Source organism: Phyllostomus discolor, chromosome 3 (genome assembly GCF_004126475.2).
Source record: "Phyllostomus discolor isolate MPI-MPIP mPhyDis1 chromosome 3, mPhyDis1.pri.v3, whole genome shotgun sequence".
Lineage (NCBI taxonomy): Eukaryota > Metazoa > Chordata > Mammalia > Chiroptera > Phyllostomidae > Phyllostomus > Phyllostomus discolor.
This window is the reverse complement of record NC_040905.2, coordinates 135802620-135827392: the sequence shown is the minus strand read 5'-3', so window position 1 is coordinate 135827392 and position 24773 is coordinate 135802620. Positions and strand designations below refer to the sequence as shown.

Sequence of the window (24773 nt, the reverse complement as noted above, 5' to 3'; positions counted from 1 at the left end):
GGTTAAGAATGATATAGGAAACAGAGAAGCCAAGGAATTTATATCTACAACCCATGGACGTAAACTAAGGGCTGAGTGGGAGAAGGCTGGAGAGCTGGGAGGTGCAGGGTGGAAGGGGGATAAAGGGGAGAAAAATTGGGACAACTGTAATAGCATAATCAATAAAATATACTTAAAACTTTTAAAAAGGAAGGAAAATAAATAATAATTCACTGGATATAATAGGTGCTCAATGAATGATTATTGATGATTAAATTGATGAATGAGTAAACAATTATACTCATCATCATGACTTCCTTGCAGTAATGGTTTTCTCAACAATCCAAACAAGTAGATTATAATTCAGCATGAACTCGAATGTTTCCTAAATCCAAGAGGTCCTGCATTTTCACTTGGTTCTAACATAAGTAATAAAACAGTATTTCTGCATCCATTTGCTAAATTATTGCTTACTATTTACTATTGATAAACTCATAAAGAAATACTCAATGACACAAAGACACCAAGTGAGCAAATGCTATTGGAAAAATGGTACCAGTAGCTCTGGCTGGTGTGGCTCAGTGGATTGGGCACTAGCCTGTGAACTGAAAGATCACCGGTTCAATTCCCAGTCAGGGCACATGCCTGGGTTTCAGGCCAGGTCCCCAGTTGGGGGCATGAGAGAGGCAACCAATTAATGTATCTCTCATAAACTGATGTTTCTCTTCCTCTCTCCCTCCCTTTCCCTCTCTATAAAAGTAAATAAATAAAATAGAAAGAAAGAAAGAAAGAAAGAAAGAAAGAAAGAAAGAAAGAAAGAAAACCAATACATTTGCTCAATGCAGGGTTTCTGCAAACCAACAGGAACTTAAATAACAACAGTAGATACCACAAACATATTTTAAGAAACCACTTTGCAAGTAGAGTAAACTTGTTCTGTTTGTCAAAGGATGCTTGTTCTTATTTGCTATAAAAACTTGAGTCAGTGGTATGTATAAGAGGCATTCTGTTTGCAGAGCCTTTTGTTACAATCCAGCAAAGATATTAATCATTAAAATAAGTTACATATCTTAAGATCTTTAATCTCAAATACAAATCTTAAATATTGTATTAGTCAGGGGCCAACCAAGTGACAGAAAACAAATAATTTGAATTGGAAAAAATTAATATAAAGAACTATTAATGGGAATGTCCTGCTAGTTGCTAGATGGGATGCTTCCTAATTCATGAATAGTTTAATAAAGCCAATTAAACCCTCAAATTTACTTGGTTGAATTTTTTAACTACCCACATTAAGAGCACCATGATTCATAAGCATACATTCCCTCTGATTCCCACCACCACCCTCCTACAGATGTACCTATGTCTTTGCTTCCAGCATGCCTGCAGACTCTCTCCTCTTATTCAGTCAAGCCTTACCTGCCCACCTCTGCTTGTCCCCTTCTTGCCCCTCTTCTCCCCCACTCTGGAACAGTACCACATTGTTCATTTCTCCTACCTCTTGTATCTTTCACCTCTTCTTCTCTTAATTCTCCATACCACCCCCATCAAAAAAAAAAACTATTAGTTATTACAGATAATAACTAAAGGTGAAAAGATAACTGTAAAAAATACCATAGAGTTCAGGGGGAGTGCTCAAGCAAGGAACAATCTTGGCAGGGGCCCCCTTCCCCCTGGCTGGAATTCAGGTCTGTTCAGATGATAAAGAAGTTTGCTGGTTTGCCCTGAGCCAAAGCTGATGCACAGTCACCAGAAAATCAGAAAATACCCCTCCAGGTTGCAGGTGGGAAGAGACCACCAGAAATACATGTACAAGGAGATGAGGCATCAGGGGCCCACTAGGTGGTAGTAAGGCCAAAGTCTGTAGTGTTCACATTGGGAGGGCCATTGGAAACAACCCTCCACAGTGATGTGAACTGAGCCTGTCAGGTGAGTGAATGCAGGGAGTCAAAGCCCATCCCTGAGCAGTACAGTGTGAGGCCTGGGGTACATGGTGTTTTCACAGGGAGGGCTGCAGAAAGTGGTCACTGGGGCTGAGCTGGGGGCTGCAGGCTCACCAAAGGACCACACACTGAGAGCACAGCTGAGACAGGGCATTGTTGAAGTCTCCACATGTGCATCCCTGGTAATCACAGAGTTGGAGCAAGATGAGGCAAAAACACAGCACACTGAAACCAAGAAAAGAAGCCTTACTCCTGTAATGTCCTCCGGCATCCTTTTAAAATGTAGGTTTTATTATCATTCGGGCCTGATGAGGCCAAAAGATCAGGAGATGGTTGCCATTGAAGATAGTTAGTGACTTACAGTTCCCAACAATAAAGAGCAGGCCATGCCAGGCAGGGACACACAGGGGTGCACCAGGGTCAGTCAGGAGGCAGAAGGAGTGCATGAGAGAGAGTGTTTCTTGTGGCTTCCATGGAAAGGAATGGAAGAGGCAGAGTAAGCAGGCTATGCAGGTTTAGGGTTGACTAGTTTGAATAATTTCAGAGGACTCCAGGGTGTAGGGGCTGTCTTGAGTTGTCTCACATTGTACCTGAATACAGTTCTGGCTGTGAAAGCCAATTCACAGAGGCAGGTGCTGATGTAAAGGAAAGTGGTTTATTTTCAGGTGCCAGCCATCTGGATGATGGGGGATTCATGTCACAAAGCTCATCTCCTGGAAAGATGGGGAACTCATGTCTCAAAGCCCATCTCCATGTCCCAGTGGAAGCTGAGGTTTTTATAATGAGGGAAAGGGGGACAAAACAAAGATCAAGGGAGGGGGTTGAAAAGTTCTCTATGTGCAGACAAACACAGTCCATTCTGACAAGGTAAGTGATAGTCCCGTGTGTGTCATCCTGGATTCATGTCAGCCTGACGTATCATCATCCTGGTTTAATAGAAGAAGTTCAGCAAATCTCCTGGAGTGGAGATACCTGAAGGTTGGAGTCTGTATCTTCTGCACTTAGTTCTAGGATTCTTATACAAACATGCTATTCATCTACAAGCGACATATTAGTCAGAGGCAGCACTTATCAGAAACAGTGTCGAGAAGATGGAGGAATAGGTGGACGCACCATACCTCCTCGCACAATGAAGATTAGAACAACAATAATTTACAGATAGAATAACATCCAGAACTGACAGAGGATTTATCTGAATGGAAGTTGGACAGCCAAGAAGTTGAAGTAGACCCGTACATCCAGACTGGTAGGAGAAGATGAGCCTGGCGGGCGCAGGGCTGGCGCGGGTCAGCGGCGTGCGGAGGTAGGGGAAAATTTGGCGCGAAATCGGCGCGACAGCCAACCGGGGCGCAAGAATGCAGCAGTGATCCCTGAGTACGCAAGCTGCGGCTGGCGGACCCAGTGAGGCAGTGATTGTGGACGAGGGCAGAGCTCGCAGCCCAGGATCCCAGAGAAGGGTCTGAGCCCAGGAGAATGGAACTACTGCCATTGTTCCCTCCCGTCCCCGCTCCCACCCCCACACCTGCATATAACATCACAATCTAGTGACTGGGGTGCCAGCCCTGGTGAACACCTAAGGCTCCGCCCCCCACTGTAACAAGAGCAACCAGACCAGGGGGAAAAAAAAAAGGAGAGACAGGGAAAGATATAAGATATGTTTCCAACAGAACAGATCAGTCCCCCAGGACTCATCCTTTTGAGCGACCAAGAAATAGCCAATCTATCAGATGCACAGTTCAAAACACTGGTGATCAGAAAGCTCACGGAATTGGTTGATTTTGGGTGCAATTTAAATGAAAGGATGCAGGTTACCATAAAAGAGATGCAGGAAGATATACAGAGGAGAGCCAATAGTGAAAGGAAGGAATCTGAGTCTCAAAACAATACAGTGGACCAGAAGGAAGATAGAATCAACTAAGCAGAAAAGCATGATGAAATAAGAATTCAAAAAAACGAGAAAAAGCTTAAGAGCATCCAGGACACCTTCAAACGTTCCAACATCCGAATTATAGGGGTACCAGAATGGAAAGGGGAAAAGCAACAAATTGAGCACGTATTTGAACAAATAATAAAGGAGAACTTCCCCAATCTGGCAAAGGGAACAGTCTTCCAAGAAATCCAAGAAGCTCAGAGAGCCCCAAAGAAGTTGGACCCAAGAAGAAACACACCAAGGCACATCATAATTACATTAGCCAAGGTAAAAACGAAGGAGAGAATCCTAGAAGCAGCAAGAGATAAGGGGACAGTAACCTACAAAGGAGTTCCCATCAGACTGTCAGCTGATTTCTCAATAGAGACCTTACAGGCAAGAAGGGTCTGGAAAGAAATATTCCAAGTCATGAAAGACAAGGATCTACATCCCAGATTGCTCTATCCAGCAAAGCTCTCATTTAGAATGGAAGGGCAGATAAAGTGCTTTTCAGATAAGGTCAAGTTCAAGGAGTTCATCATCACCAAGCCCTTATTTTATGAAATGCTAAAGGGACTTATCTAAGAAAAGAAGATACAGAAAAGACATGTATAGTAAAAGGACAGCAAACTCACAATTATTAACAACCACACCTAAAGCAAAACCAAAAGAAACTAAGTAAACAATTAAAACAGGAACAGAACCACAGAAATGGAGGGCACATGGAGGGTTAGCAGCAGGGGGGTGGGAGGAGGAGAGAGGGGGAAAAGGTATAGAGAATAAGTAGCATAGAATGTAGGTTGAAAATAGATAGGGGGAGGGCAAGAATAGTATGGGAAATGTAGAAGCTAAAGAACTCGTAAGTATGACACATGGACATGAACTAAAGGGGGGGAACGTGGGTGGGAGAGGGGGTACAGGGTGGAGGGGAGAGAAGGGGGGAAATGGGACAACTGTAATAGCATAATCAATAAAATATATTTAAAAAAATAAAAAAAAAGAAACAGTGTCGAAACAATTGTGGGGTGGGTTATAATTCCCCACTATTACAATCTTCCACTGTTATGGTAACTGGTCCTGACGTGACTAGCACAAGGGAATAGGGCCCACAGTGTGGGCCAAATAAAAGAGTAGCAAGGGGCATGGGATTTGCATCCTTGAGTGTGCATGCAGAAGTTGTGCTTGTAGGCAAGCCTTTACTATCTCTAGGAGCTGGCTAGCTGGCAGTCCCTTCAAGTCATAAAGGCCCCAGATGTCAAAACTTCAGAAACACCTGCTTAACTGACAAAGCTAACCATGTGTCCACTGCACAGGAGAAATGCTCCATTACCAGAGAGCAAGTAACAAAGGGTGGATTTGAGCTGAACCAAATTCATGGATAACCCACACAACCACACCAAGACTGTATATCATTCTGTTTGAAAATTTGGTACCAGTTGAGTTCATCTCTGATTTCTTTCTGTTTTATTTTATTACATGACATCATCTTTGGAAAATTGATCACTCTTTCCTGTATCCCTGGATTGGTAATTTTGGCTTATGCCCTAGTGTCCATTCTATCCAAATAATAATCAATTTCAACCAACTATGGATATTTAATCATTGTGTGAGACAGTAGTCCAAGAAAGAATAGGTCTAAGCTAATTTGGGTACACTAAACTAAAAGAAGTTTGCTAGGCTTCTGAAGCTGAAGACATTCTAGCCTTCTTTAGGAAATGCCACTCGGCTGTGGCTGGCAGCCATCCTGTGACTATGTGGGAAGCCAACTTAAGGGCAACACCCACACAAAGGAGGGTAGAGCCAAGAGAATAGCTGGGAAGGAAGTCCTGCTTATATCATCCTAGAACCCGGCCTGGCCCTGAATTTTCTGTTATGGTAGATAATAAATATCCTTATGATACAAGACCATTTGAATCAAGATTTTATGTTACTTGAAACCAAAAACATCATAAATGATACAAGTTCTCACTATACATTGTTCATACTTCTGGCTGTATTATTGATTGCTCTTCATCACAGCTATTTATTCTGTGATTATCATTCCAACTAGACTATTAGCTCTTGCCTTAGGCTTGTCTTAGTTATCTTAATCTTTCTATTTTCTAACACAACGCCTAACGCAGGCAGGGAAGTTACCAAGTAAATATTTATTGACTGTGTGAATGGTTCTGCCTTTCACATCCTAAGTACAAGAATTAAGGAATTTATAAGAAAACAGTTCATATATCCTCAGAAGTTTAAAGGATAAAGAAAACTATAATACACTGCAATTAATACTCTGGAAAAAAAATCCATTGAAAAGTAACCAAATGAAACATCCAAACCAGAATAAGACATATTCTAGAGCAATCATTTGTAACTGTATTCACACTTTTCTTTCTAGTGACTTGGACTCTGGAACATTTTTTTAACTTTTCATTTCAAACTAATTTTAGGTATACAGATGAATAGCAAACTAGTACAGAGAGTTTCTGTTTAACATTTACTCACCTTCCTCTAATATTAGCATCTTATGTAACTACGATACATTTGTCAAAACTGAGAAATTAACATTAGTACAAATAACTAAAGTATAGACTTTATTTGGATTTTCTATTTTTCCACTAATGACCTGTTCCAGGAGCCAATTCAGAATATCACATTGCATTTAGTTCTCATACTCCTTATCTGTAGGAGACCATTCTGAGTGGCATGGGCCCAGCTCCCACTTGGAGATGCAAAGGACCCACACCCATGGATAGGTTCTCCTGTGGGGAATCAGGCCTGCAATGTACCTAGGCCGCTTTGAGACTTGCTTTTGCTAAATCTCCCTCACCCTGAATTGAGACAGCAAGTGCTTACTGTACCTTCCTAAAATCCATGCTAAATCTTCCAAGGATGAGTGTAACCTGTTCAACTACTTTTCCCTTTTCATTTGCAAATGTCCTTCTTCTCTGATGTGATTAGCAGCATCTGCTCCTTTGTTTTCTGTAAAAGGTAACTACCTAAAGCCAACCTGTGGCTAGTAAATGAGGACCATTATGTAATGTACTGAGAAACCCAAAAAAGGCCGGTCACAGCAAGGGCCTCGGCTTTTTGCTCCCCTTGAGAGAAAAGCCATGCTCGCCCTTTTCCTTCACAGGACTCAGTAGACCATGTGAATGTCTCATATCTCATCCACAATATGGCGGCCCATGAGCCAGGGTCCGCATCACTTATCTTCTCTATGACGATTTCTCAGTCTTTGTCTTATATGGTCTTTAACACTTTAGAAGAGTATTGGTCAAGTATTTTGTAGAATGTCCTTCACTTTTAAGACTAAGCTTTCTAGAAATTCTTTTGTAGTGATGATGTCTTATAAATGTAGGACATTTTATGGTTTACAAACCAACATCAGTACATTCCCTTGGTGATTCTTACCTGCACCTGGACAAGTAACTCAGGAAGAATGTTTCTCCCCAGGTAATCATTAAAAGACACTGTGAGGACTAGATGCAAGCACCATAGCACCTGCTGGAATGAAGCCAGGCCTGAAAGAAGCTGGGCTTGACCTTGTGAGTTCTCCTCACAAGGTCAGATTCCTTACCTCCATGGGTCTAAGTAGTTTCTAAAGTCTCTTCCAGTTCTAAAATCCTCAATTATCTATTTTCATTTCCTCTGCTAATACTATACTCAATGACACTAATCATTAGCAACTAGTAATAAGTCTCCTTTCAGGGATGGCTTTTTACTGTTCTTTCTTTTCTCAGGAGCACATTAGTTAAACAAAGAAAGCAAAATAAAAGCTTTTACTTCTGCTTTTCTCTGGGCAAGGCTTTCATGAAAAGGTTGATAGGGTATATTGACACCAAGTTAACCCTTCCACCTAAATTACTTCTTGACAAAACAGCTTCTTGAAAGCTGCATTCCTTGTTTCAGGAAAACCAAGGTCCATTAGTGACAGCAATAGAGATAAATAAAGCCAGTAATGCACTATTTTCCAGGCACAGGTACAGCTGCAGAACTTAGCTAGGTGTGTGGACAACACTGAATGTCAGAAACATAGTGGAGAAGCAAAGAAAAATAATAAAAGGCTGGGGAGTGGGAAGGACAGGTAGAGAGAGAAGTACAAGAGGAAAACTTAAGGACAAGCAAAAAGAAGTTCATCTATTCATGATTACCAGTTGGGTACTTTCTATGTACCAGGCTCTGTGATAGATTCTAAAGATATACAGAACAACATAGACATGGACCTTGTTATCAGGGCAGTTATAGTTAACTTAAGAAATGGACAAGAAACAGACTTCTGGCCAAGATGGAGGCCTAGGTAGATACACTTTGCCTCCGCACACAACCAAAAGAAGGCCAACAACAAATTTGAAAATAAAAAATAACCAGAACTGCCAGAAAACTGAACTGTATGGAAGGCCAACAACCAAGGAGTTCAAGAAGAAATATTCATTTAAACCAATAGGAGGGGAGGGGAGGACATGCAGCAAGGCAGCAGCTGGAGAACCAGATAGGGGAGGCAGCAGATGACAGACCAGGTGGTCCCACATTTGTGTGCAGATAAACCGGGAGGAACAACTGGGGAGCAAGACAGACCACGTAACCCAGGGTTCCAGTGCAGGGAAATAAAGCCTCAAAACCTCTGATTGAAAAAGCCTGTGGGGATTGCAGTGGCAGCAGAAACTCCCAGCATCACAGTAGAGTTTGTTGGAAGGCCCACAGGGTTCTAGAATGTACACAAAACCACCCACCCGGGAATCAGCACCAGAAGGCCCCAGTTTGCTTGTGGGTAATGAGGGAAGTGACTGAAAGCCACTGAGAGCTGAAGCAAGTGGCACTGTTCCCTCTCTAACCACTCCACCCCCACATACAGTGCCACAATGTAGCAGAGAGTTGCCCCACCCATCAAATACCTAAGGCTCTGCCCCTTATAATGTAAAGGTGCACTGAGACAAAAAAAAAAAAAAAGGCCCAAATGAAAGAACAGATCAAAGCTCCAAAATTAGAACTAAGTGATGAAGAGATAGTCAACCTATCAGATGCAAAGTTCAAAACACTGGTAGTCAGGATGCTCAGAGACATGGCAAAGTATGGTCACAAAATAGAGGAAGAAGTGAAGGCTATGAAAAGTGAAATAAAGAAAAATATACAGGAAACCAACAGTGAAGGGAAGGAAACTGGGACTCAGATCAATGGTTTGGAGTGGAAGGAACAGTAAACATTCAACCAGAACAGAATGCAGAAACAAGAATTCAAAAAAAATGAGGAGAGGCTTAGGAAGTTCCATGACAACTTTAAACGTCCCAACATCCGAATTATAGGGATACCAGAAGGAGAAGAAGAAGAGCAAGAAATTGAAAACCTATTTGAAAAGATAATGAAGGAGAACTTCCCTATCCTGGCAAAGGAAATAGACTTCCAGGAAGTCCAGGAAGCTCAGAGAGTTCCAAAGAAGTTGGACCCAAGGAAGCACACACCAAGGCACAACATGATTACATTATCCTAGATTAAAGATAAGGAGAGAATCTTTAAAGCAGCAAGAGGAAGGAGAGAGTTACCTACAAAGGATTGCCCATAAGGCTATCAGTTGATTCCTCAAAAGAAACTTTGCAGGCAAGAAGGGGCTGGAAAGCAGTGTTCCAGGTCATGAAAGGTAAGGACCTATGCCAAAGATTAGTCTACCCAGCAAAGCTTTCATTTAGAATGGAAGGGCAGAAAAAGTGCTTCCCAGATAAAGTCAACTTCAAGGAGTTCATCATCACTAAGCCCTTATTATATGAAATGGTAAAGGGACTTATCTAAGAAAATAAAGGATCGAGACAATGAACAGTAAAATGACAACAAACTCACAACTATCAACAACAGAACCTAAAAACAAAAACAAACTAAGCAAACAACTAGAATAGGAACAGAATCAGAGAAATGGAGATTACATGGAGGGTTATCTGTGGGGAGGGAGAGAATGGTGGGGAAAGGTACAGGGAATAAGAAGTATAAATGGTAGGTACAAAATAGACAGGGGGAAGTTAACAATAGTATAGGAAATGGAGAAGCCACAGAACTTATATGTACGATCCACAGACATGAACTAAGGAGGGCAGGGGAATGCTGGTGGGAGGTGGGTGCAGGATAAAGGAGAATAAAATGGAGAAAAAATGGGACAACTGTAATAGCATAATCAATAAAATATATTTTAAAAAGGAAATGGACAAGAAACAAGTATAGGCATACATTTTATTGTGCTTCACTTTATTGTACTTTACAGATACTGCATATTTTATAAATTGCAGGTTTGTGGCAATCCTGCATTGAGCAAGTCTACCAGTACCATTGTTCCAACAGCATTTGCTCACTTCATGTCTTCGTGTTGTGTTGGTAACTCTCACAATATTTTAAATAATAATAATGAAAGATTATGACTAACTGAAGACTCAGCTGATGGTTTGCATTTTTTAGTAATAAAGTATTTTTAATAAAGGGACATACCTTTTTTAGACATATTGCATACTCAATAGACTACAGTATAATGTAAACATAACTTTTGTATGTACTAGGAAACAAAAAAATTATGTGACTTGCTTTATTGTGATAGTTTTATTATGGTGGTTTGGAACCAAGCCCTCAATATCTCTGAGATATGCCTGTAACTAATCAAAATTGTAGCAAGTGCTTTAGAGAAATAAAATGTACACTGCATCAAATAACCAGAAGCTAGAAGGTCAAGGTTTCCAAATCGGGCTGGAATAGTTGATGAATTAACACATGCCCAGGTTCAACCAGGGAGTTTGGAGGAGTTGTTGGGAGACTGATGTGAAAACTGGAGTTAGAGCCAGTGTTTGGCAACTAAGCCAAAGAAATTTGGGGCATCTTCATTCAGGCGAGGCTCATCTCAGGAATAATATGAATAGACGTAGATCTGGTTGGGTGTTAGGTTGATAAGTTTCTGTGGACTGGCCAGACTGCAGTGGGATGTGTCTTCTGAGCCCTGCCCTACTTGTTTCAAATGGTAGGAAACACCAGTCTTACCTAGCAGTACGGCTCCTCTCTTCCCGGGGCTTGATTTACACTGGATCCAACCTGGCCAGTAAGAGCTCTCTTAGCACCACCACTTCTGGCCCATTCCACACATTCACTAATTATAGTGGCCTACTATATGCCAGGCCTCCTGCCAGCCTGTGACAATATTACAGTGCTGCAGAAGGCAAGGAGGTTATCATCTAATTCAGAGTTTCCCAATCATTCTTGGTTCACAGCACACTCAAGTTCTCAGTAGTTTATCCACAGCATCCTTGGGCCAAAAGAAATTCCTATCATTCCCTTTGTTGAGAAGTTAGGTCCAAACAACTTAGTAAGTATTTATGTCTGAATAACTTAGTAGCTGTTTGAAGATATACCCATAAACTTCAAGAAAAATTAGTATTTTTGTTTCATTCCAGGATGTGCGTGCCTGTTGGGAACTACGTAACTTCTCAAACATTAAAGTCAGATCAGACCCTGCCGTTCTCGTTTCCTGTTCCATAGTGACTTTTGTGTGGTTTTGGATTGTTATCACAACTGTTGAAAACCCAGCTTTACAAAAATATGATATCACTCAAAGAAATGTACTGGGAAAAAATGTAGTATAAAGTGAAATCGCACACTGTCTCCACTTACATGCAAGATGTCAGGCCGATTACCTCTGTTTTCCTCAGATATTTAAAATATTCTATTTCTTTTTATAAAAAATTTTTACTTTGAGAGTTGACAGTGAACAGTCAAAATTATATTAGTTTCAGGGGTTAGACATTTATATGTTATAAAGTGGTCACCCCATAAGGTTAGTAGGTACATTTCTAAAATAGGTTTATTATCAGCTTTTAAAAAGTAGTACTGGGGGAATTTTATCCTGTTTTGAAAATGTTCCATATTTTCATAGGTGGATAATCAGGCACAACTCACCTAACTGTGGACAAATGGTAGATACGTGATGAAGAGTAGCATAAAATGTCAAGAATCTAGGTGGCAGATATAGCAGTGTTCATTGTGAAATTCTTTCAACTTTTTGGACATGTTTAAAATGCCATGCTAAAATGTTGGAAGTTTTTTTATTTAATTTAACGCAACACCTAAGATCTGTATATCACACTGTTAATGATAACTCAGAAAAGAAACTGGGGCAAAACTGAAGAGGGGGATGGGTTAAAAACAAAATATAAGTTAAAACAATGATTCTTTTGGATCCTAGATATGGTTGTCCTGCGTTAAAAAAAAATCCTCAGTAATCCTTGGTTCTACCGAGTAGGTAAAAACTAACGTCAGCCCAAACTGCTATGAAAGGAAGGGACTGCATTCTTCCTAAATAACACCTTCTTGCATCAGACGCATCTCACTCTTTCTACCAGTAACGCCAGGAACGATTTTACCAGAATCGCTCGGGCTGCGTGGACTTTCCTGCAGCCCCCAAACCTGCGGAGGCGCGTAGTAAACGAGCCCGCAGGGACCCCTCACTGAGCGGCTGGGCAAGCGCTGGCCAACTCGGTGGGTACCGGCCCGCAGCGCTGCGCCGGTGCAGAAAGGACCTCCGCGCAGCGCCGCCTCCCCTGAGCTCCGCCCGGAATTGCGCGGGTCTCTGGCTCCCACCTCGGTAGAGACCCGTCTGGCACCGCCTCTACGTCCTGCCGGCTCCGGCCGGCGTGAATCCCGGCCCGCGGAAGTCGGGCACGATGGCTGCTCCAGCCCTGGCGCCGGTCACTCGGCAGGTCAGCAGCCGAACCGCTGCTGCCCCGGACCCAAGCGGCCAGGAGCGCCGGCAACCACTGGCGGCCGCCGTGGCCGAGCTTCCCGTGCTAGACGCGTCTGGGAGGCGGGTGCCGTTCGGCGAGCTGTTTCGGGAGCGCCGGGCTGTCGTGGTCTTCGTGCGGGTGAGCGCTGGCCGGGAGGTCGCCCGCTGGCTGGGATGGAGGTTGCTTGCACAGCCTCGGCTGGGGGCACAACGGGACGGTCGAACAGAGGGTCCGGGGTCGAGAGCGGTGTCCACCGGGTCCTTCTTGCTGCAGTCCACTAGAGGCGTCCTGGGTGTGAAGCGTTCTCTCACTTCCGGTAACGGGAAGGGACTAACAGCCCGCCAGGCCAATGCCATTTTCTCAGCAAGCGAGGAGGCCTAGCAGGGACTGGGTGCGGCCCAGTTTTAATGCGCTTTGGGCACCCCTTGACACCTTTTCCCACCCACCGTGAGTGTTGAGTTCGAGTCACTCGAAACGAAGTACTCGGTCCTTTCTGGACCCTGAGGGTGTTAGTTGCTAACTTGTCCTTTTTGCCGTGTTGGGATTTCAGCATTTCCTGTGTTACACCTGCAAGGAATACGTAGACGATCTAGCCAAAATCCCCAAGAACTTCTTACAAGTAAGTTCCTGAGATTGAGTTGCTGAGCAGCAGCGTGCCTTGCTTCAGGGCGACCTTGTGAAAGTCAACTGTCATTTTTAAGTGCATTGGGGTCATGTGTGGAATGCACTGCTTTTCCAGCCCAGATGCTGACAAACCCAGATTATCACTTTCCCACACCAGAACCTCCAAAAAGGAGAGAGACACTTTAGAGATCTATTTGTCTTAATGTGTTGGGCTGGGCACTGCCTGCTTATAAACATACTAACCATAGTGGTAATTTTGATATTACCTACTAGCCTGCCTATTCACAACTGTTGAATGATAATGACCAAAAGTACAAATGCTGGCAATTACTCGTATTTCTTTTCTTTATTTTTGTAATAAAAACACTCCAAAAAGTTGTTCATTGTAGGAAAACATTAATATATCTTAAACGTGAAAAAATGTATTTGTACAGATTTCATATCCCTGTGACAGCCAAACACACGTGTTTTTCTTCAGGCACATATAGTTTGTCCCCAGGTGAGCTTTTGAGCTAAGTCATTAGGTAGCCTTTGTAAAACTCAGGTCTGTTTTCAGCAGACCTTAACAATAGGGATGTGAAAAAAAAACTGATTAAATAACTCTACTTTTTATTCTTTTTTAAAGTATACTTTTGGGGGAGTACAGAGAATTATTGACTATATTATTTTAAAGTTCTTAGCAAAAGATCATCCGCATTCAACATTTTAGCATACAGTGATCCCACACCTATCGAGGGAGTTACGTTCCAGAGACTCCCTTGATAGGTGAAAATCCTCGAAGTAGCAGCATTATATTTATTTTATTACTTAGATATATTTTAAGACTTTATAAACCCTTCCCACACTCCTATAAACCTTCCCACACTTTTATGAACACTTCATATGCTTTTAAACACTTTCTACACTCTTAAACCTATGTAATTTTAAAACATATAAAATTCTACATGGGTACTCACCAGTGAAGTATACAGTCGTCCCTTGCTATATTGAGGCTCACTTATTGCAGCCTCATTGTATCGATACAGTGAGGCTGCAATAAGTGAATGGTGATATAGCGAGGGACAACTATATATTTCTTTGCTTTGATGCATAGGATTTTGCTGTTTATTCCATTCTTCAAGAAGCCTGTAGATGGCATTAGAATGAAACAAAAAGAGTTGGACAAGGGGAAGTTGTAGAAAACATAATTTCTAATAGTATGTACATGTGTTTTTTTCTCCTAAAGGAGGCAAATGTCGCCCTTATAGTGATTGGGCAGTCATCCTACCATCATATTGAGGTAAATGTATCACAAATTGAAAAACTAACAGACATAGAAATATGATTTGAACCACTAACTATAGGTTAAATTTACTAAAATTTAGATTATAATTACTTTTCTCTCATTTCTTATAAAAAACCCAAATATTTTCTTTTTGTAGCCTTTCTGCAAACTGACTGGGTATTGTCATGAAATCTATGTTGATCCTGAGAGAGAAATTTATAAAAGATTGGGAATGAAAAGAGGTGAAGAAATTACCTCCTCAGGTAACACATGACATTTCTCAAGTAGAAAACACTGATGGTGTATTTTTACATTTAACCATGCATAGGGAAACAAAGGGTAAATTCATAACTCAGGCTGCTTTTTATCACTCTCGTAAGTGGTCTGTGTACACCAGGCTCTAAAAGATTCATTTTCTGGGGTGTAATGACATGGAAAGCTGTTTGTAAAGTACTAAATGAAGTTAAAAAACAAGTTGCAAGACAATGTTTTCAATGATTACAGTTTTGTGAAAACAAGAACCATTTCACAAACATAAAGATCTGTAGTGTGCATATGTGAATACAATGAAGGTTTTAAAAGATATTGCAGTGCCTACCCCAAGGAATGAAAGTGAGAAAAGTGGCTTTTATTGTTTTTACAATGAGTACATTTTACTTTTGTAATTAAAAGAAAAATAATTGCTTAAGCTAATATATTTTTATACCTCATCATCACAACTTTGAATACTCTATGTTCTTTAATTGATGAAATGTTTTCATTTGAAGCCCAACTCAAAGGGACTCGTAATAGCTCTTCAAGCAGAGGTAATTGCTTCCCTTATTGTATTTTAATAGCACCTTGTACATCATTATATACTTAGTTGTTGCATGTAAAGTGGCCAGGAGTATAGTTAGTTAAGTGTTTGATGTTTTATTCACCTTTATGTGGTCAACATTCCCTGCCCTTAGCACAATTCTTTTATAATTAATAGAGTTTATAAACTTTAGGCATTTAGGTGAACCCTTAATATGTGTTTTAGGTAAGAAAAACTTGGCTTCTGAAATTTGAAATAAGAGAACTCAACTTGAACTCAAATCATTAATTCTCAACAAATATTATTGAGCTCTTGTTTGTTGACAACCACTCTGTTGGATGCTACAGGAAAATAATGATAAAAGACACAGCCCCTGCCATCCCAAAGCTCATAATCTGAGTGATAGAAGCAAACAGCTAATTACAACCCAGATTAAGGGCTTATAAAAGAGGAGTGTTCTGCTAATACCTGTGCCTGAAATCTGAGGAAACAAGTATCTGGGAAGGCTTCTCAGAGGAGGTGTTGTCTAAGCTCAACCTTAAGGGAGTTAGCTGGGTAAAACGAGCCTGGGAAAGGGTGCTGCTGACAGAGAGCACATGCAAAAGCTCACAAGCATGCTAAAATTTGACTCTTGAAAAGAAGTGCAAGGCCCTGCATCTGGCCAGAGTCGAAGAGCTAGTTTGGGAATTGGTGTGAGCCAAGGGACAGGTTGTAGCCATTTATGCCGAGTATGGGTGACAAGCCAAAGAGTTTGGATTTGTTCTGGAGACAGTGGGGGAGTCATACAAGTATTTGAGGTGGACAAGTGTTACAGTCACGTATCCACAGTGGAGAAGGCACTGGACCTCACCAACCAGAGCCAGTTTGTGACAAGACTGTAGTAATAGGCTGGAAAGAAAGAAATAACAGGGCCTGAAGTAGAGGTGGATGGATGGGCGGGGAGGGGGGGGGATTGACTGGGGAGCTATTTATGAAATAGAGTTGACATCATCCATTTATTGATGTTTTTTTAAGAAGCAACTTAAACTTTATTAACACTATTGATGAGCTAGCTTAAACACAGAGTTTGCTGTTTTTCTCTCTTTAGTGTAGGAAATTTCAGCAGTCCCAATTGTGGACTGTAACAGGCTCTGCATGTGTAAGGTCTCTGCACCATTTAGCACTTGAGCTATAAACTGTGGTTTTCACTTTGGTAACACCTCACCATGCATTGCCACAACAAAGATACAGAATTGCAAAGAAAACAGATGAATTCTAAACAAAATATACCCTTGTGATTGTAAGAGAGGGTATAGTCAAATCTTTGAAACTTCTTTGACCTGTGTTAAAGTACTGTATTTCCAAACGGAAGATATTAGGTTCTTACAAATAACTTTTAAAATTTTCTCCCTGAAATAGTATGAATCTCAGAATCAGTCTCCAAATAGTCCTACTTGAAATCAACGCACTAAAAAATACAATACAATTATAGTGTTAAATCAATGGGACATTTTATAAAGAAAAAGAGGAAGAAAGTAAAGCCATTAAATGAAAAGGAGTTGGGGGTTTCCCCAGTAGTATTTCATTTTGCCTTATTTGATAAGAGGCTAATTTATGATATTAAATCTACAGTGATGACTACAGGTGCAAGACAAGTACAATTCGGAAAACATGCCTCTTACAATATTTGCTTACCCTAGTGTTTTAAAGTAAAATTCTGTTCTTGAGTCTAAGAATCAAAGTAAATAGAAAAGAAAACTGAAAAATAGGAATTTTATGCATAAGAACTAAATTCAAACTGGCAAAATCAGAGTCTGCTTCACAGCAAAGATTGTTAAATTCTGGGTTGTGGAATCTCCTTCAGTTGAATTTCTGTTATTTCAAAAATACCAAATGACCCTTTCTTTGGACATTAGGAGGTAGTTTGGATTTCTGAACATTTATTGTAGGTATGGAATCCTATAAAACAGTAAAAATGTCTTTTCCTCATGTCTTCAGGCTGATGAACCTATATTTGTTTCTTGGTATGTCCATTCTAATGTAAACATGAAAGATATAAAAGAGTTCAAGAGATGGAGGAAAAGAATAGGTATCTGGGAATATTAAGAAATCAGGCAGGTCAAAGGCAGCATAATCATCAACATAAAAAGTTAAAAGCAAGTCATAAAAGACAGGAATAGGAGAAAAATAAGTTACATGAAGGATAAAGTGACTAAGTTTCTTCACTCAAGGAGTGGAAGTAAAGTATCAGTCAGTGTGAGAAAGGAAATAGAAAAACTGGCAGCCAAGAAAAGATGGAGGGGTAGCTGCCATAGTTACAGCTAAGCCCCAAAGTCTCAGTAGCATAACATGGTCAAAGGTTATTTCTTTTTCTTTTTTTCCATTTCAAGAAGGGTGCATCTGTTTGGGTGCCTTGTATTCAAGTAGCAATTCAGGGACATGATATGGAAGGACCCAGTTCCCTTCCATCTTGTGGCTCTGCCATTTTCAGCCCAAGGCTCCCAAGAGTATAGAAGAAACATGGAGAATCACTTGTGGCAGATTTTAGGAGCTAGTGCACATCCTTCTACTCATTGGTTAGAACATAGCTACGCACCATACCTAACTGCCTGGAAGACTGGGAGATTCAGCTGTGGGCCCAGAAAGAGGAAACAGGTTTTGACCAGCATATAACAATGTGCTGCAGTGTTTCTTGAGAACGAATGGAGCTACCTATGTGTAGGTTAGAGACTAAACAATGTATGAATGGGGAATTGAAAAGGAAAGCACCACCAGTTTGAGAAGTCTGCCACAGTTTTCTGTGGCAGATAATGGTCTGGGTCTGTCATCACTTTTTCCTTTCAACCAGAAGTCCTCAATCTGGGACAGTTTTTCTCCCCAGGGGACATCTGACATTGTCCAGAGACATTTTTAGTTGTCACAACTTGGTGGATGGTGGCTGCTATGGCATCTAATGGGTACAGAGGTCAAGGGTGTTACTAAACACCCTACATTGTGGTGGATACCGCCGAGCAGTTTCCATCTTGGCTGTGGATGTTCATCAACACGCGAGAAAAACATACACAGAGACAACCAGGTCCTGTGGGGGAATAGGAACAGAAGGGCCACTCCTCCCATGGGGAGCGCCCTGTTCCCCCTCCGGAGAGGCTTTTTATTGGTTTTGTTTGCATAGGGATTCAGGTAAAAGCTCATTAAACATTGCCAGGAAGTAAGGATCAAACAATAGATAGCAAGGAAGTCTGAGGGCCTATTTTGAGTCAGGATTAAAGAGCTGTAAAACTTTAAAGAACAAACTTACCTCTTCCTTGGACCCTTATCATTCAACTGAGAGCATTCTAAACAAAGTAGGTTTCACAGGATCTTACATATTCTTTCTTAGGCCTGATCACCCAGGGAACCCACCCTTTCCAGCACAGAGCTGCACCACCCTGTCATTGTTTCAGGCTTAGGTGGAGTAAGGGAAGTAAGGCAGCCAAGGGATAAAGAGATTTTCTCCCAGACAATGAGGACTCAGGCTATATCACAGCCGAGGAGCGAGGGTCCATCACCCCCTTTTGCTGTAGCCCCCAAAGTCCTTTCTTGGGGGCCTCCCACGTGATCGTGCCTGTCTTAGATCGTTCCTCCCTTGGGGAATCTTACCCGTCATTGGCTAATCGACCAAGCATTGGGGTTCAGTTATGAATGAAGCAGCAGAAGCAGCACTCCTGCCAGGGAGATAAGCTTTTGTCTCCTTGCTGGTTTATGGTCAAAGGCCACTCCCTCAGCCTTAGACTTGGTGGGGGTTACAGCTTCTGATACCAGGCAGGGCAGTTCCCAACACTACATTGCACAGGACAAAGAATTATCTGGTCTAAAACATCAGTAGTGAAAGGCTGAGGAACTGTTCTTTGGGGGGGAAAAAAAAGACAAGTCACAAGTTAAGAGGATACACAAAACAGAGCATGTTTTATAGAAGTACTAACATCTTTTTAAATATCTAATTGAATATAAAATGATAATATCTAAAGACACTTTCTAATATTTTAGGACAGAGCCCACATGTAAAGTCAAATATACTCTCAGGAAGCATTTGGAGCTTGTGGCGGGCAGTGACTGGCCCTCTTTTTGATTTTCAAGGAGATCCAGTTCAGCAGGGCGGAACCCTCATTTTAGGTCCAGGTAAGCATCGAAGCCCAGACCCAGAATGCACTTCTCATGCATTTTAGAAGTCCAGAGGCCTCCTGTTTTCTTCATAAAATAACAACTGTGTGGAAATGGGCAGTTTGACATTGTACCAGTCAGGGTGCTGTGCTTTCATAGGGGGCACCTTTTGTTTCCAAAGACTAGTGTGTATTTTGATGTCTGCCTATTGGATGTAATGTGTCCATCAGTCCATGCCTGAGTGTTTTCAGATATTTGGCATAGGAAAAGCCAGGCCTGGTTTGGTGAACTGTATATGGCTATAACACTCTTGAAAAAATTCAGTGGAGGTGAGTATTTCCAAATAGGAAAAAGTCATCAAGTGCTCTTTTTTTTGGTCAATAGATGAATCAGTCTAGTTAATTATGTCTGTCAAAACTAGGAGCCTTGCTCAGTGTCAGACAGCAGGTCAACCCCAAGGACAGCTCATTCAATAACAGTTAATATAAACCATAAGCTCTAAATAGCTTTATTGATCAGTTTGGACCACCTGAAATTCCTTTGGCTCCACTTTGCTAAACAGTTGAGTGTTGAATCTTTACCCTGTTCAAGTATTGCAGTCAGGGACAAACATGATCATGTCAAAATACCTATCACTATATCATAAACTATTTTTTCTTAGTTCTTCTTCCTCTTTAAAATTGTTTACATTTGTCCTGACCAGTGTGGCTCAGTTGGTTGGGCATTGTCCCACAAAGTGAAAGGTCACCAGTTTGATTCTCCATCAGGGCACATGCCTGGGTTGCAGGTTCAGTCCATGGTTGGGCAATTAATGTTTTTCACATCAGTGTTTCTGTCCTCTCCTCTTTCTCCCTTCCTTCTCTCTAAAAATAAATTAAAATAAAATAAAATAAAATAAATAAAATAAAGATTAAAAAATAAATAAAATTAAATTAAAACAAATTAAATTAAATTAAATTAAAATGTCTACATTTGCCCTGGCTGGGTGGATCAGTCAGCTGGAGTTGTCCCATACACTGAAAGTTTGAGAGTTCAGTTCCCAGTCAGGACACATTCCTAGGTTGTGGGTTTGATTCTTTTTTGGGGTGAGTACAGGAAGCAACCAATTGATGTTTTTCTCTCTTTCCTTTCCTCTCTCTTTAAAATCAATAAGCATAACATGAGGTGAGGATTATAAATTTGTCTACGTTAGTGAGCTTAGCTTCTAAGAGTTATAAAATTTACATTAATAAATTCCAGATAGCTAAACGGAAGTCTTTGGAAAGAGGATTTTGACCAAGCATTATAACTGTTGGGGTTTTTGCATTTAGAACACTATAGTTAACTAAAATCTGTTATTTACTCTCCCTCTCTCATGAATTTACATCAGTTAGACTAGCCAAAAAAGAAGCTGTGTTTTAGGCCTGGCTGGCGTAGCTCAGTGGATTGAGCGCGGGCTGGGAACCAAAGTGTCCCAGGTTCGATTCCCAGCCAGGGTACATTCCTGGGTTGCAGGCCATAACCCCCAGCAACCATACATTGATGTGTGTGTGTCTCTCTCTCTCTATCTCCCTCCCTTCCCTCCCTAAAAATAAATAAATAAATAAAATCTTAAAAAAAAAAAGAAGCTGTGTTTTATGAGAATGAGTCCTACAAACTAGCCGAGAACAACATTGAGCTATATTTCTGAATGACTCATTTCCATCCTCAGACCTGGAAGGCGTTTTTCTGAGTCCTCATGTCTTGGCATCATCTGACCACACATTCAGTTGTGGAAGAATGAATGAAGAATGCAGGGAGATTGTCATTTGTGTCCCAAGTTGAGAACATACTTAATAAGGAGATTTTAATACTGCCTACTGGAAATAATGTAGCTTCTCTATGGAAAGAGCTAGGCGTACTTATTTATAGAAATGTATATCATGGTTAACCCAGTATTTCATCTTGCCTTATTTGCATTATTTGATAATAAGCCAATTTATTATATTAAATGTCTAGTGATGACTGTAGACAGCAGGTAAGTGTAATGCAGAAAATATGCGTATAATGTTTCCTTAATCTAATGTTTAAATTCTGATCTTGAGCTTAAGAATCAGAGAACTAAACTATAAATTATGACTTTTCATATTTTAGCAGATAAAAGGATTCTAAATATCTAAGGACCTAACTGATTGTTTTACTGTCCTTATTTTCAGTCTCTTTTGGTCTATAGTTATAAGGCATATAGCCTATTAAATCAGTATTTGGAAGTGAATGTTTTTAAGTGATTTATTCCATTATTACATTTAAGAAACAGCCAATGTGGTTCAGTTGGTTGGAGTGTCATCCTCTACACCAAAGGGCTGGGGGTTTGATTCCTGGTCAGGGCACGTACCTAGGTTGTAGGTTTGATCCCTGGTCAAGGCATGTACAAGAGGCAACCAATTGATGTTTCTGTCTTACATCCATCTTTCTCTCTCCCTTCCTCTCTTTCTAAAATGAATAAATACATTAAAAAATAAAGAAAATAACCAGACCTGGCCAAGTAGCTCAGTTAGTTAGAGCGTTGTCTCCATATACCAAAGTAGTTGTGGGTTCCATCTCCAGCCAGGGCATATACAAGAAGCAACCGACGAATGCATAAGTAAGTGAAACAACAACTCTATCTCTGTCTCTCTCTCTCTCTTCCTCCCTTTTCCCTCCCTCTTCCTTTCTCTCTCTCTAAAAACCAATAAATAAAAAATTATAAAAAAGAACAGATGTGATTTTCCAGTTTGATATCTGTGTTAGTTCCATATTCTGCCTGTCTGACAGGACATTTTATTTAATTACACTGAATAAAACCTAATAGAAGGTTATAATTTAAGAATCTTTCCCCTTGGATCTCATAAAACATTAAATATCATTCTTATTTAACCATATCCTTGTCATGCTTTATTACTTTAATTAAAATTTATGGTATTACATATGGAACATAATGTACTCCAGTTAATTAATTTTTCCCTTTGGACTAATTAAAAGTTGAAAAGCTTCCTTGATTTTAGTAAGCAGTAAATCTAATAGATAATAATATATGCCAACCTTTGCCTTTTATTCTTATTATCTTCTAGGTCACTACATCCATTTTATACATCGTGATAGGAATAGATTGGATCACAAACCCATCAACTCTGTTTTACAGCTTGTAGGAGTTCAGCATGTGGACTTTACAAACAGACCGCCAGTTATCCATGTGTGACAATACAGACTCTGGCTCTTTCAGATGGAACCTTAAGATATGGCCTTGTGTAATATCTAAATTGTTGGCTCTTCACAGTCTCTGAGGAGTTATGAAAACATAAAGAGACATGTACCAGTTGATTTGCATTTTGAGAAGCACTGATTGTCAAAAACATGATGTATATTTGTAATTTTATAGCTTTTAAAGTTTTAAACAAATAAAATTTTATTTTTACAAAGTAAAACTTTAAAAGCTATCAAATTATAAATACCATTCTTTATATTATGCTATATCTAGTCAATGAAAAGGGTGGTTTTTTTTTTTTGGCCCTGAAAATCATAAATCCTTATAAAGAATGTATAAGGGGAAGGTTAAGCAACTCAACACCATTTTATCCAGTGTAAAATGTAAAAAAGGATATTACATTCTGATTTTTATTATCACATATTAAACAGTATAATCACATTTTTGTATGTATTTGTTTATATTTTTGTATGCTTAGAAAAACAGACAAAAAATAAGCACAACAGAAAATTGCATGTAAGTATCTCTATGTGGTAAGATTTATTTTCTTTTTTGTACTTTTCTGTATTTCCCAACTACTACACAGTGAGTATGATTCATTTTTTGGCCAGGAAAAGGTCTTTAAAAATTTATGAAGAATATTTTCCTACACAACGTGTTCCACAAGGTGCAGATATATAGGTGCAGTCCACATATTTCTATGCTAGGAGTTTTACTCAGAGGAAATAGGGCAAACCACAGCTTTCATATAGTCTGTTCAAAGTGCCTTGCCACCACATGAAACACTATCCATTTCACTAGGATTTTTATTTTTGTAAAAGGAGAAAAATTAATTTAGCTATATAGGGTTCATGTTTAAAATATGGTGGGTATGCTTTTTGAAAAGGAATTTTAAGAACTGTTTAAACAAAAAATACTTTGGAACTTAAATATACACTGTGGTTTGGTTATACTCCAGCTTCCATTTCTCACCCCCAAGTTGCTTTTATTTAGTGGAGTATTGTCCTTTTATTTTTCTAGAGTCTTAATATGAAGTGTCTCAGAAATTCTGATGAAAAGTACAGCAAAACCAAAGTATAGGGTTGGGCAGAAGTAGTGGTTTACAGTTGTTCATATGGAAAATAATATAATAATTAATAGGTAATACAAGAATAACTGTTTCTCATACAACTAAACCTATTTTGCCCTACACTGTATTGGTAATTTTTAACAAGTATACTGACTGCTTCGAGAGAATAAATTTACAATTCTTTTATATCAAGCTATGAAGTCACATAAAAAATAAATATTTAACATATCCAAATATGTATATACATATATGTATATACATATACAGGCATAGTCATGTTTTTAATCTAAAAATGAAATTTCTCATAAAATTGAAATTAAGCAATTTTGTGCTGTTTTATAGGAAGGAAAGACTGGTGGTAACCCAGATTCTTTTACTGATTTTAGACTTAAAACTGCTGAATCATAGCTTACACAAAATTTTATATTTATAAGTGAACACCATATTTTTCTAAAATACATACATGTTCCTTATGCGACTTCAGGAAAGTACAGTTACATAAAGACAATGCAGTGGTAAATTGCCAAAACAGACATTTAATATAAATAATAGTTGTTATGAAATATATAAATATACTCCACATCCAAATGTACTGGACTCAAAATTTCTTAAAACCTTCCTGCAGTAAGTATATAAAAGTACTAGATAAAAATAACATCTAACACTTTAATGGTGCTAGTTATTTGCCAGGTACTATTTCAAATGTCTTACATATATTAGCTCTATAGAATTGATACTACCATCATCATCATCATCATCATCCCCATTTTACAGAGAAGGAACAACATCATTTTTAAAGCTGAATTTATAAGAAAGTGAAGAAACTCCACCAGGCTGATGAGCATGCATTGAAGTTGTGGGTTGCCCTGAGGGTTGTGGCCATCCCATGAATTAAAGGCTGTTTTCTTGGCCAACTCCAAGAACTTGCACGGTGGAGAGGTAAAACAAAAGCCACTGCATAGAGGACAATCTGAGACCTATGTGTAAGGGCTACAGTCACGTCCATTCATAGACCAAGGAGCCTGGTGAGGACATGTAAGCCTTTTACAATGAACCATGGGGACAACAAGAATTACAATAAAATGAAAGTGTATTTTTAATTTTTAAAAATGCAAATACTTTTGGCCCGGCTGGGGTGG

The 24773-nt window shown here is 39.9% G+C and overlaps 1 protein-coding gene across 4 annotated transcripts; it reads left to right on the top strand.

Annotated features, from left to right (window-relative positions):
• Positions 1–12360: 12360 nt before the first annotated feature.
• Positions 12361–23645, top strand: PRXL2C (peroxiredoxin like 2C). Of its 4 annotated transcripts, XM_036021506.1 has the most exons (7): positions 12365–12698; positions 13111–13179; positions 14410–14463; positions 14606–14711; positions 15216–15254; positions 19250–19381; positions 22432–23645. In XM_036021506.1, the coding sequence occupies exons 1-7, from the start codon at positions 12501–12503 to the stop codon at positions 22557–22559; spliced, it is 726 nt and encodes a 241-aa protein (XP_035877399.1). In that variant the 5' UTR covers positions 12365–12500; the 3' UTR covers positions 22560–23645. The 4 variants fall into 4 exon arrangements, with proteins under 4 accessions (XP_035877400.1, XP_035877401.1, XP_035877399.1 ...); XM_036021507.1 differs by lacking the exon at positions 13111–13179 and having other exon boundaries at positions 12361–12698; XM_036021508.1 differs by lacking the exon at positions 15216–15254 and having other exon boundaries at positions 12363–12698; positions 19340–19381.
• The last annotated feature ends 1128 nt before the right edge of the window (positions 23646–24773 follow it).